We start from the raw sequence: 12787 nt of genomic DNA, 5'->3' as shown, positions 1-12787 counted from the left end.
ATGTATGTATGTATGTATGTATGTATGTATGTATGTATGTATGTATGTATGTATGTATGTATGTATAAATAAATAAATAAATAAATAAATAAATAAATAAATAAATAAGTAAGTAAGTAAGTAAGTAAGTAAGTAAGTGGCACTGCCGAGATTGTACTTCAGAATTGGTTAATTTTTGAAGAAGCTCTTATTGCGAAATGGGAATGTTCTCCTTGTTGCTTTATATAGTGTCATTTAATCCTGTTTGTTTCTTGAGTGATTTGTAATAGCGGTGGTCACATCACATCAGTTTGCTGGGTTTTTTACCCCCTTTTTCTCATTCTGAGAACATACATATATATCAGTGATGATTTTCCAGTTGTGTGCTTGTAGCATTGGCATTGTTTTGGTTTCCTCATTGTATTGGTTTCTTTTTCTTTAATACTTCCATAGTCTCAGGATAAGACAACTGGAGGAGTTAATCCAGAACCCTGTCCAATTTGTGCACGGCAACTTGGAAAACAGGTAAAAAGTTCAGCTATGGGTTTTTCTGTAGAGGATCTTAAGATTTCATATTTTTAAAATAGAGTTCTGCCTCTTAAGGCTCTAAAATAGCTATTATGCATGTAGATAATTAAAAAAATGGAAAGAAGAGCAGGTAGAACTTCAGTACTGTGCATAGTACTCTTTGTCCTTTCCCTTGAATAGCAAAAGCAGAATCCAAAGTAAGCAATGCTGTGCAAATGTGCACAATTCATTTCTTCTTGGTGCAGGTTTTCTATAGTTCTTAAGTGAAGGGTATACAAAACATGGTGCATGGCCCCATTCTGTAATTCTCATGTGACCACAGTCGACAGCAAACATTACTGTGCAATGAAGCAGCCATGGAATTCCAGTAATTGTACCTTAGTCATTTCACAAGCTTGCAATACTTTTGATGAGCTACCTAGGCTTGAGTGTGGGGCACTGTCATTAAGCACTTGGCCACATGTTCATGCTGGTAGAAATCTGTTATGTATGTATCTTAGAGTAGTAAATGACCACATATACCCAAACTCCTAGTCACCCAACTTCTTTTCTAAAAAACCTGTCAGGGTTATATCTACAAAGGGCTCTTTTTAATTCATTCAGCACATGTTCCCAGAGCTGACCTTCCACTTTTCTTCCATTCTCTTGCATGATGGGGATGAAGGGTAGAGTTGATCACAGGCTGAAACAAACACATGTGAGAAGGGGAAAGCCACCAAAAATGGACAGAATAGGAGATAACAGGGAGTTGAGAGCACTAACGATATTTTCAAGATTTTCTTCAGCAATAAGACTTTTCTGATTACTCCCAAATTCAGTGTTGCTGCTTCATATGCTTCAGTTTAAATATTGCTGTTGTCATCTTCTCCGATTATAAAATCTTGTCTTTAGAATGCTAAAGTAATGTAGACATATTTAAACAACCTGCATTGTAGATGAATTTCTTCATAGAAATTAAAACTGAATGGTTTCAATTGCTTTTTTCTTACTTTTCCTATATGGTCATATCTGCATCTGAACTGCAATATCAAATGTTGTTGCACTTACTTGCTCTTATTTCTCTGTCTAGTGGGCAGTGTTGACATGCGGGCATTGCTTTTGCAATGAGTGCATAGCTATTATTATAGAACAGTACAGTGTTGGCACCCGCAGAAGTTCAATCAAGTGTGCCATCTGCAGGCAAACAACCTCGCATAAAGAAATCTCCTATGTCTTCACTGCAGAGACTGCAAACCAAGAGGATGATATACCTGTGAAGGTAAACTGCCATACAGATGGGCACTTTTATATATTGATCCTAATGATCCCATAGAAATATTTACATTTTCCTTACCTGAAGAAAGTTTAATGAAATCAATAGAGCTTCCAGAGAAATTTTGCCAAAATGGATTTTTCTAATCCATCAAAAGTACTATTGATTTTTTATGATGTCATTCTGATTCTTAAAATTATGGATCATGATCCATCCCAAAGTTGAGCATTTTTATATTGCAGTATATTAATGCACACATTTAATTCATCCATTGAAAGCATTTGGTAGTCATAGCCATAATACATACAGTGCCTTGCAAAAGTAATCAGACCCCTGACCAATGCTCTCATATTACTGAATTATAAATGGTACATTGTAATTTTGTTCTGTATATTTTATTTTGAAACACTGAAACTCAAAATCATTTATTGTAAGATGACATTGGTTTTATGTTGGGAGATGTTTGTAAGAAACATAAAAACCTGAAACATGTTGCTTGCATAAGTATTCAACCCCCACACATTAATATTTGGTAGAGCCACCTTTTGCTGCAATAACAACTTTAAGTCTTTTGGGGTAGGTATGTACCAGCTTTGCACACAGCGTTGAAGGGATTTTGGCCCATTCTTCTTGGCATAATTGCTCCAGGTTGTTCAGGTTGGTTGGATGTCACTTATGGACCACCATTTTCAAAGAGCGCCACAGATTCTCCAGGGGATTGAGATCAGGACTTTGACTAAGCCACTGTAGGACATTCACCTTTTTGTTCTTGAGCCACTCCAGTGTTGCTTTGGCCTTGTGCTTCGGATCATTGTCCTGCTGAAAAGTGAATTTCCTCCCAAGCTTCAGTTTTTTAGTGGACTGAAGCAGGTTCTCTTGCAGTATTTCCCTGTATTTTGCTCCATCCATTCTTCCTTCAGTGTTAACAAGATGCCCAGTCTCTGCTGATGAGAAGCATCTCCACAGCATGATCCTGCCACCATACTTCACTGTAGGGATGCTATATCTTGAGGCATGGGCAGTGTTAGGTTTGCGCCAGACATAGCGCTTTGAGTTTTGGCCAAAAAACTCTATCTTGGTCTCATCTGACTACAAAACTTTTTCCTACATGGCACCTGGGGCACTCTCATGCTTTCTGGCGAGCTCCAGTCATGCTTGCAGATGGTACTTTTTGAGTAACAGCTTCTTTCTGGTCACCCTCCCATACAGGCCAGTGTTATGCAGAGCTCTTGATATGGTTGACTGCTGCACCATTACTCCACTCCCAGCCACTGAACTCTGTAGCTCCTTCAAAATGATTGTTGGCCTCTCTGTGGCTTCTCTTACAAGTCTCTTTCTTGTCCGAGTGCTGAGTTTTGAGGGTCGCCTTTTCTTGGGAGTGCCTGAGTGGTGTGATGCAGCTTCCATTTCTGATGATTGATCCAACTGTGCTCACTGGGATATCCAAACATTTAGATATTATTTTGTATCCTTTTCCTAATCTTTGCATTTGTATTACATTATCTCTCACTTCTGTAGAATGCTTTTTGGTTTCATTTTCCTTCAGATCCACAGCCTGAGCAATGATCCTTTAACAGTGGGGTTTTTATCCTGACAATGTGACAGCAACTTTAATGGTTCCCAGATGGAAGCTAATGGTAAGGTAATTGCATCCTCGATAGGGCAATTTATTTCATCTGTGTAAACAGGGACCTTCCACAGCACAGGGGTTGAATACTTATGCAAGCAACATGCTTCAGTTTTTTATGTTTTTTACAAGCATTTCCCAACATAAAACCAATGTCACCTTACAATAATTGATTCTGAGTTTTGGTGTTTCAAAATAAAATATACAGAATGAAATTACAGTGTACCATTTGAAATTCAGTAATATGAGAGCATTGGTCAGGGGTCTGAATACTTTTGCAAGGCACTGTATACTCACACACCTACCAGGAAGTTGCTCCCTGTATAAGAATTCACTGAATGATCAGATGGAAATGATCAGATTTCTGGCACGTTAGCTGATAGAATCTCAACATACTGTTAAATAAATGAAAATGTAAACTTGTTTTAGTCTGCTGCTGTTTTAATTGTTTTTGAAATGTTTTTAACTGTTTTCGTGGATAATTTTAATATTTCTTGTAAAGCACTTAGAGGTTTTCTGCAATCAAGCAGAATATAAGCTTTAATAAATAAAATAACATATGCTACTTAACAGTGAAAGTACAGAATAAAAAACAGGCATAATTCTACTTAGATTTGCCATTCTGACTGGCAGCAAGCCTAGAGGTTTAGGAAAGAAATTGAACGACTGATTTTTAATGTTTTAACATTGCATGGTGTAGTGGTTAGAGTATTGGACTACGAGCTGGGAGACCAGGGTTCAAATCCCCACACAGCCATGAAGCTCACTGGGTGACCTTGGGCCAGTCACTGCCTCTCAGCCTCAGAGGAAGGCAATGGTAAACTACCTTTGAATACCGCTACCATGAAAACCATATTCGTAGGGTCACCATAAGTCGGGATCGACTTGAAGACAGTCCATTTCCATTTTTTATAGTAAGTTAATGATAGCTGGATGGGAATTTTCATAGTTCATAGTTCATTAGACAGCAAAACATACCAATGAATCCGTTGATGGTTATACTACGGTATAAAGGAATTCAAAAAGTAATGCTTATAATGTGCTAAAAAATTCACATGGAAAAGTTTTACATTTGAGTAACATTTTTGCAAAACTCTTAACAATTTTTTATAAATATTTATTTTTATTATTTATTTATTTATTATATTTATATACCACCCGATAGCTGAAGCTCTCTGGGTGGTTTACAGCAAATAAAAACAATAAAAACAAATACACAGATTTTAAAACACAAAAACAATTTAAAAACACAATTAAAAAAAATTATTTTACATTTTATAACGTTAAAAAAATTGGTAGATATTTAATGAGCCAATTATGACAAATTTCGCTATATATATTTGTATAAACATATCGACACACGGTGTTACTAAATGACTTAAATTTGGTATGCAGTATATAAATGTAATAAAATCTTAACTTTCTTCTTCTTCAAAGGGAAGTCACTCCACCAAAGTGGAAGCTGTGGTCAGGACTCTAAAGAAAATCCAGTTCAAAGATCCAGGGGCCAAATCGCTAGTTTTCTCAACGGTATATCTGAAACTTATAAATCTAAAATGTACATTATCAAGAGGTGGTGCATGGCTAGATTGGGTGTTGGTATGGATAATGGGGATAATTTCAATTTAAGATGAAATTAGGATACATGGAAAAGTGTATCCTGTAGCTTTCTTGCTACATATCTCCTTCTTCTTCTTCTTCTTCTTCTTCTTCTTCTTCTTCTTCTTCTTCTTCTTCTTCTTCTTCTTCTTCTTCTTCTTCTTCTTCTTTTTCTTCTTCTTTTTCTTCTTCTTTTTCTTCTTCTTTTTCTTCTTCTTCTTTTTCTTTTTCTTCTTCTTCTTCGATTTATATCCCGCCCTTCCTCCCAGCAGGAGCCCAGAGCGGCACACAAAAGCACTGGAAACTTTAAAACATCGTAAAACAAACGTTTTATTAAAACAAAACATCTTTAAAAACATTTCTTTAAAAAGCTTTCAAAACGTCTTCTAAGATTAAAAACATTTAAAAAAAGGTTTAAGAACATATTAAAAAGCAGTTCCAACACAGATGCATAGGTCTCTTCTTAAAAGGCTTGTTGATCTTTTAGATGCCTGGAGCGTCTCTTTTAGTTGCTGGAAGTTGTAATAAGTACCATCTTATTTGCAATATAGTAATGTTTTCCTTTATATTTTATAGTGGCAAGATGTGCTCGATATCATTGCAAAGGCTCTATATGATAATAGCATGGAGTTTGCTCAAATCAATGGAATTAACAAATTTCAGGTATGTGTCTGCACCTACTCACTGATCACAATAGAATCATTTGTCTTTGCTTTCTCTTGAAAGTGATCCCAGACAAAAGTCTACCAAAGCATTTAGTGTTTGAGCTATTGGTGTACTTCACTCCTTATACTGGCTTAGACTGCAATCCAGTACACACCTGGGAGTGAGTGCCATTGAACCCAGTGGGGCTTACTTCTGAGTCGAGGTATAATGGATTGCAGCCTTACTGCTGGAAATAAAAAAATAAACAAACTGCCAGAGAGCTATGCTAGTCACTGGGATGCAGTTTGAGGGCCTGTGCAGGTACAACACCTGCAAATTAACAGACAAAACCTGTTAATTGCAGCTAATCAAGTGGGAATGTTTCAGGAATGTAAAAGTAACCCCAACAAATTGTCTTATATGTGCACCAACCCTAAATATTCTTGGGCTATGCCTTATCCATTACCTCTCAGTTGGATCTGCTCTGTGTTTGTAAAGGAGCTGGGATTCAGTGTCTCTAGTCTGTCACATTTCACAGCAACTGAAATAGTTATTGAATATACAGGGAGCTGGTAAAGTTATTCCTTTGCCTTTCAGGAAAATCTCTCTGCATTTAAATATGATCCCAAGATCAACATATTGTTACTGCCCCTCCATACTGGCTCCAATGGATTAAATATCATTGAGGCAACTCATGTCCTCCTGGTAGAGCCCATATTGAATCCAGCACATGAGCTACAGGCCATTGGCAGAGTGCATCGTATTGGGCAAACTAAGTAAGAACCAAAATTGTTGTGGGCTAGCTTAACTGAGTTATGTCTTCATGCCGTATGCTAGTATGGAAGTGAGTAAAGAATAAGTGGCAGATCAGAAGGAATAAGAAGTACTAAGTAACTGCTGGTGATTTCACAGTGGAAATCTTTTAAGAGTTTACAGCTCGGACTACTATTATATTATTTATTAGTACATGTGATCTTTTTGGTTTAGAACACAGATCCCTAATTTGTCCCCCTCCCTGCAGGCCAACTTTGACAGGAGAGCAGGACCACCCACCAGCTCCTCATTTATATTTTGCAATGAAATAGTACTTGCTCAGCTCTTTCCTGTTGTAAACAGTGTTTGTATAACCCCTATTGTCCTAATGTGTGTTTCTAAAGCTATATTATAAATCTAGCACCACGTAAGTGGTTTGGATTCTTTTTTAACCCTACCAAGTGTTTTGGTTTAGTTCTTACAATGCACTGCACATGTTTGTTGTTGGAACTATTAAAGAGTCAACAATAAAGATTAAGGCTGTAATCTTAAACTCCGTACTAGAAAGTAAGCCCCATTGAATGCAGATTGCACTGGAAATGTAACAACCTGTGCTGAATACTCTATTTTCAAAATTCAGGCCCACGATTGTTCATAGATTCTTAATAAAAGCAACAATAGAAGAGAGAATGCAGACAATGCTGAAAACTGTAGAAAGGAGGTAAGTAAAACTTGTTATATCTGTGACCTGGGCAGTATTATACCTTTCAATTTTCTATTCAAATATGCAAGTGCAGCTACCCAAACATAAAATCTGCTAGGCAGCAATCCTAGACACTTCTTCATCATCATCATCATCATCTTTATGGCCAAAAGGCCCTCAAGGCGGCTTACAAAAAACACGAATATAGCAATACGTCAATAGAACATAATACATCAATACATCAATAAAATAATACAATTCTCAAAATTAAATAACAAATAACATTATTAAAAAGAGGAAAAAAAGAAAACAGCAATTACAAGCTTCCAATAGTAGGTATCATACTGTAGGAATCATACTGGATCCTTCTGATCTTGTTGGAAATTTTGGCTTGAGTTGTCACAGCTTCGTCTCCTGCATGGTTTTTATTCAGCTCTTCCAGCTGTATTTCTGTGGCCCTCTGTGGAGATAACGTGCTCGCAAATCCAGCTCTGGAGCGCAAGATCATCAACTCGCTCAATAAGGTCGTAGATGGCATAGATGTTGGGGTGTAGATGTTAGGGTGCACCGTCTGGCCCTCAGGCACTTCGCGACCTCCAGACAGTTGGGAGCGGTGCTGGTCAGAACAGACAACGTGTCGGCCAAATCTTATTTGAACCGTCAGGGGGGCACACACTCCCTCCTTCTTCAGAAGGAAGCCTTTCTCCTCTTCCAGTGGGCAGAGAACAATGTCGACTTGATAGCGGCAGAATATCTCAAGGGGGAGGACAACAGCCAAGCGGACTGGCTCAGTCGGGAAAAGCTACTTCAAGGGGAATGGAGTCTTCACCCAGAGGCCTTTCATCAGATAGTGAAACGTTTTGGCCACATTCATGTGGACCTCTTTGCCACCAGGCACAATCGACAGGTGAAGAGGTTCTTCTCCCGGTATGTGACACCAGGCGCGGAGGAAACAGATGCCTTAACTTCCCGGTGGTCTCCGGGCAGACTGTATGCCTTTCCTCCGATTCCAGTTATTCCCAGGGTGATCAAAAAGCTTCGGGCCAAGAGATCGGCAATTCTATTAGTGGCTCCATGGTGGCCACGGAGACCTTGGTTTCCAGCCCTTCTCGACCTGTCGGTGGAACCACCATGGCAGATTCCAGTGAGAAGGGACCTACTCTCTCAGGGACAGCTCCAGCACCCGGATCCAGAGTGGTGGGCGCTTCATGTATGGAACTTGAACGGAGGAGACTCTTGAAAAAAGGCATCTCTCCCCAAGTGTTGGAAACTATGATGGCTTCTAGACGCCCTTCCACGCTCAGAATTTATGAGAGCACATGGAAGGCCTTCTCATCCTGGTCACGGCAGAAAGGAATTCTTCCTCGGAAGGCGGGGGTCAACCAGATCTTGTCTTTTCTACAAGACGGCTTATCTTTGGGTCTCAGACCAAATACCCTGAAAGCGCCAAGTTTCGGCCTTGTCGGCAATCCTCTCCAGATCTCTGGATAATCCGATCGGATCTCACCCTTTCGTCAAACATTTCCTCAGGGGTGCGACGATAACAGCACCACCTACGGTGCACCGCTACCCAACTTGGGATTTACATAAAGTTTTGTCAGCCCTTCAAAGACCTCCATTTGAACCTCTGAGTCAGGTTTCCCTCCGTCTTCTCTCCTTTAAGGTCTTGTTTCTCGTGGCCATCACTTCAGCCTGTAGAATATCTGAGTTGAATGCCCTATCCGTCCATAAAAATTTTTGTATATTTCATAAGGATAGAGTAGTCCTACGTACTGTTCCTTCCTTTCGTCCCAAAGTGTTGTCTACCTTCCATTGCCAGCAAGAGCTGGTATTGCCGTCCTTTTGTCCGAATCCTGTCCACCCTTTAGAGAAAGCCTGGCACTCTCTTGATGTGCGAAGAGCACTTAAAGTTTATATTTCCAAGACAAAGCCAATTCTTTCTCTTTCCACCCTACCTCCCTGGGGAATAAGGTGTCCATGTCCACACTAGCCAGGTGGATTAAGGCATGCATATCATTAGCTTATGCCTCTGTAAGATTAGCTCATCCTACTGGAATAGTAGCTCACTCTACCAGAGCAGCGGCCACATCAGCGGCCTTTTCCCGTAGTGCTCCTCTCGCAGAGATTTGTAGAGCAGCCACATGGTCCACTCCCAATACCTTCATTAAACATTATAAAATAGACTCCTATGCTTCATCGGAGGCAGCCTTTGGGAGGAGAGTGCTACAGCACGTCCTCAAGGATCATTCGTGACCACAGCCCAGCAGTATTCCCACCCTCCATGGGTCAGCTTTGGTATGTCCCATCTGATATCATCTTTCCATGCACAGGAGAAGAGATATTTGGTCTTACCGTGAAATCGGTCTTCTCTGTGCATGTCAGAGATGATATCAGGGCCACTCCCTATGAGGGCTGGGCTGCCTTCATAAGCACGGTTAGTCCTGGAGCAGAGAGTGTATGAGTACTGTTGTCTTGTCTTGTTTGTGGCGTCTATTGGCCTGATTTGGTGGGCTTGTCATCGTAAACTGAGCACGTAGCAGGCGCAGACCAGGAACGGAGCTACAGTAAAACGTCAGCAGTACTCTTTTGCCTTCAACCACTAGGTGGAGCTAGTTACCCATCTGATATCATCTTTGACATGCACAGAGAAGACCGATTTCATGGTAAGACCAAATGTCTCATCTCGATGTGGGTGGCCGCTGAGTTAGAGAGGCTGAACTGCGGTTGTGGCGCACCGCCCAGCGATGGCCCTCCAGCGCTGCCAGGGTCTGCTCCTGCTGTTGTCTGGCACCCTGCATAGACCCGCCCTGGAAGTTTATGGCCAGCCGGCCTGCGAAGCAGTGTTTCATCTCTAGGCAGGCAACGTTATACTTTCCGTGAAGCCATGCATTTTCTTCAGTCTACCAGTTTATCAAACCAAACAATAAAACATATGCAATTCCTTTGCTGAAGCCCCGCACTGAATATAATTCTCAGGGCATTAAACTTTCACACGTAGATAAGAGTAAGTCCTATTGGGTTCAGTAGACATGCATGGTGTTAGAAACCAGAAAAATGTAAACAAAAATATGGTGCAAGAGGGGAGACTATCCAAAAGTGATATTTCTGCACAGCACTCAGAAATGCAGGGAAAGTGCTTGCAGCAGAAAGAATCTTGCTTTCCCCAAGCAAAATAAAGCACTTTGAAGTGTTGGGGAAATGAACTCCCTATAACAGAATTCCCCTAAGAGTTAAACATTTCAATTCCGTGCAGTAAGAACGTCATGTGCACATTAACCTTTTGTGCCCTTAAAATAACAGAAATCTCAGCTTTTGTAGGTAACATAGTATGTTGATAACACATCTCACAAGGTTCTTTAGGTTCATATGGTAACAGATTGGTAACAGGGACCAGACGGTCTGAACATATAAAACCGATTCTGGCCCGCTTGCATTGGCTGCTTGTATGTTTCCGAGCTCGATTGAACGTTCTGGTTTTAACCCATAAAGCCTTACACGGCTTGGGACCACAATACCTAATGGAACGCCTCTCCCGATATGAACCAACCTGTACACTACGCTCAACATCTAAGGCCCTCCTCCAGGTGCCTACTCTGAGGGAAGCTCGGAGGGTGGCAACAAGGGAGAGGGCCTTCTCAGTGGTGGCCCCCAAATTATGGAATGATGTTTTTGACGAGGTGCGCCTGGCGCCATCACTGTTATCTTTTCGGCGCCAGGTCAAGACTTTCCTTTTCTCCCAGGCATTTTAGCATGTGTTTTTAAATTGTTTTAAATGTTTAAATTGTGTTTTAAATGGTTTTTAAAAGATGTGTTTTAAATTTGTATATGTGTTTTTAGTGTTTTTAGGTACTGTAAACCGCCCAGAGAGCTTCGGCTATGGGGCAGTATATAAACACAATAAATAAATAAATAATAAATGTACAAAAGTTATTTCAATTAAAATATAAAGAATAAAATTCTAGCACCTTATGTTATTCAACATAATTCTGTGAACCTTTATAATACAAAAATGACTAAAAGACTTGCTTAGAAAGAAAGCAGTTCACAAAACAGCTTGCCCTTGTAAACCTCTTTATGACTATTTTCTTAAGGTAGCTAGACAGATTAGTACTTCTTTATAACCTAGTCCTGTGCCGTTACAGACTCTGCCTTTCAACCTTGATCATTGTACCATAAATCTTATTGTAGAGCTTCTTTTTTGTAACAAACTCTGGTATGAGCTATATTTCTCAACCTTTTTGGTGGTTTGTTTCCCTTTCCCCACCCCCCCAAAGCCACTCTAGTTCTTCCATGAAGCAGTCGGAGGCCTCCGTATTAACAGTGGCTGATCTTGCAGACCTTTTCTCAGAAGAAACTGAAGAACTTGAATGAAGCAATGGATTTCATACTCTTTGAGACCAGAAGAGGGCCATAACCTATTTATTTTCTAAGCAACACAACAAAATAAGTTAACTGTTCAGAAATTCCTGTAGATGTCACCGAACACTCACCTTTGTTAGGGCTGTATGAATTGATTAGTATTTTTAATAGCTTCCACTGAGTTCTGTGATTGTAGATTTCTTCAGCACATTTCTGTTGAGAATAACTGCACTTTACACAAACACCACACAAAAGTATAGCTTTGTACTTCCAAAGAACATGTGCACCTCAACCAGCTTTAGTTATGTAAACAAATGTTATTTATGTATGACTAGTTGTGTCAGAATGTGGGTGAGGATTCACATCCCATTGAAAGCAATGGAGCATGGGTGGACAGCATCCATACTCAGTTGTACATCTAATTTATCCCTGATGTTCCTAACCCAACAAGGGCCATGTGTGTCTCTTGCTGGATCAAGCTGTTTGGCTAGGCTTTTGGGAAAGAACGTTTTGCATGGCAGAAAAGAGTATGAAAATCATGACCCAATTATTTTGTCTCCATTTGATTCCTAGAATTAATTATTCAAATAAGTTAGTGAATAAACAAATCTTTTTCAGAAAGGGCTTCTAGCGGTGCTGACATTTTATCATGTAAGTTTGTCAGTTAATCCTAACTACTCATTTTTAGAAACCACTTTGTCATTTGTAATCATTTTCTAGGTGTTTATGTTATGATATTAAGTTGTAGAAATTTGAAAAAAAATTGCTTGTTTATATTTAAATGTTTGCTGTTAATGTCTGCTTTCTCTTGATAAATTATGTCTTTTATATGATCTTTTGTCTTGAGATAATAGCTGAAAACATCTGTTTGACACATTTTTAAAGATTCTTACAACTTTATTGGTTTGTTTAAAATTCTTGTGACCTATTAAACTGGTAAAGCTTCCTCTTTTGCTGCTCATTTGACATCTGTATCAAAATTTGAACCTTATCAGAATTATGTTGCATGGTATTAAATATTGCCCCATTCTGGTAATTTTGCACACGCACCAGCCACACCCCTCAACGACCCTGCTTTACACCTCCCTTGAATGTTTTTGCCTGGCTAGAATTCATCTTTGAACTTTGCTTGCCTGGATGGAGGATAGAGAGAGGTGTGTTAGTGTGTCTAGAAACTAGTCTACTGTACAAAGATAACATTTACATTCATTGCTCCACCCACTTTTGCCTGTGCCTTCGCCTGTCACTGGCATGTGGCCTCCAGAAGGGTGCTTAGAAGGGAATGAGAGCCCTTGGACTAAAAATGGTTTTCCGTTCTTGACCTCACCAAGGCCATCTTATT

General features: G+C 39.7%; 1 protein-coding gene across 3 annotated transcripts in view; it reads left to right on the top strand.

Moving 5' to 3' along the window:
* The window catches only part of SHPRH (SNF2 histone linker PHD RING helicase), a 71530-nt gene extending 59192 nt beyond the window's left edge, over positions 1 to 12338 (top strand). For 2 of the 3 annotated variants that reach the window (XM_061624052.1, XM_061624051.1), the window contains 7 exons: positions 433 to 504; positions 1577 to 1765; positions 4824 to 4916; positions 5562 to 5648; positions 6228 to 6406; positions 7024 to 7104; positions 11361 to 12338. In XM_061624052.1, the coding sequence (XP_061480036.1) occupies positions 433 to 504; positions 1577 to 1765; positions 4824 to 4916; positions 5562 to 5648; positions 6228 to 6406; positions 7024 to 7104; positions 11361 to 11457 (798 nt within the window). In that variant the 3' untranslated portion in view covers positions 11458 to 12338. The remainder of the gene's footprint in view (positions 1 to 432; positions 505 to 1576; positions 1766 to 4823; positions 4917 to 5561; positions 5649 to 6227; positions 6407 to 7023; positions 7105 to 11360) is intronic. The other variant, XR_009762279.1, reaches the window with a different exon arrangement.
* The last annotated feature ends 449 nt before the right edge of the window (positions 12339 to 12787 follow it).

This window comes from Rhineura floridana, chromosome 4 (genome assembly GCF_030035675.1).
Source record: "Rhineura floridana isolate rRhiFlo1 chromosome 4, rRhiFlo1.hap2, whole genome shotgun sequence".
In the NCBI taxonomy this organism is placed as follows: domain Eukaryota; kingdom Metazoa; phylum Chordata; class Lepidosauria; order Squamata; family Rhineuridae; genus Rhineura; species Rhineura floridana.
The sequence above is the reverse complement of the archived record's forward strand: the minus strand, read 5'-3'. Positions and strand labels throughout refer to the sequence as shown.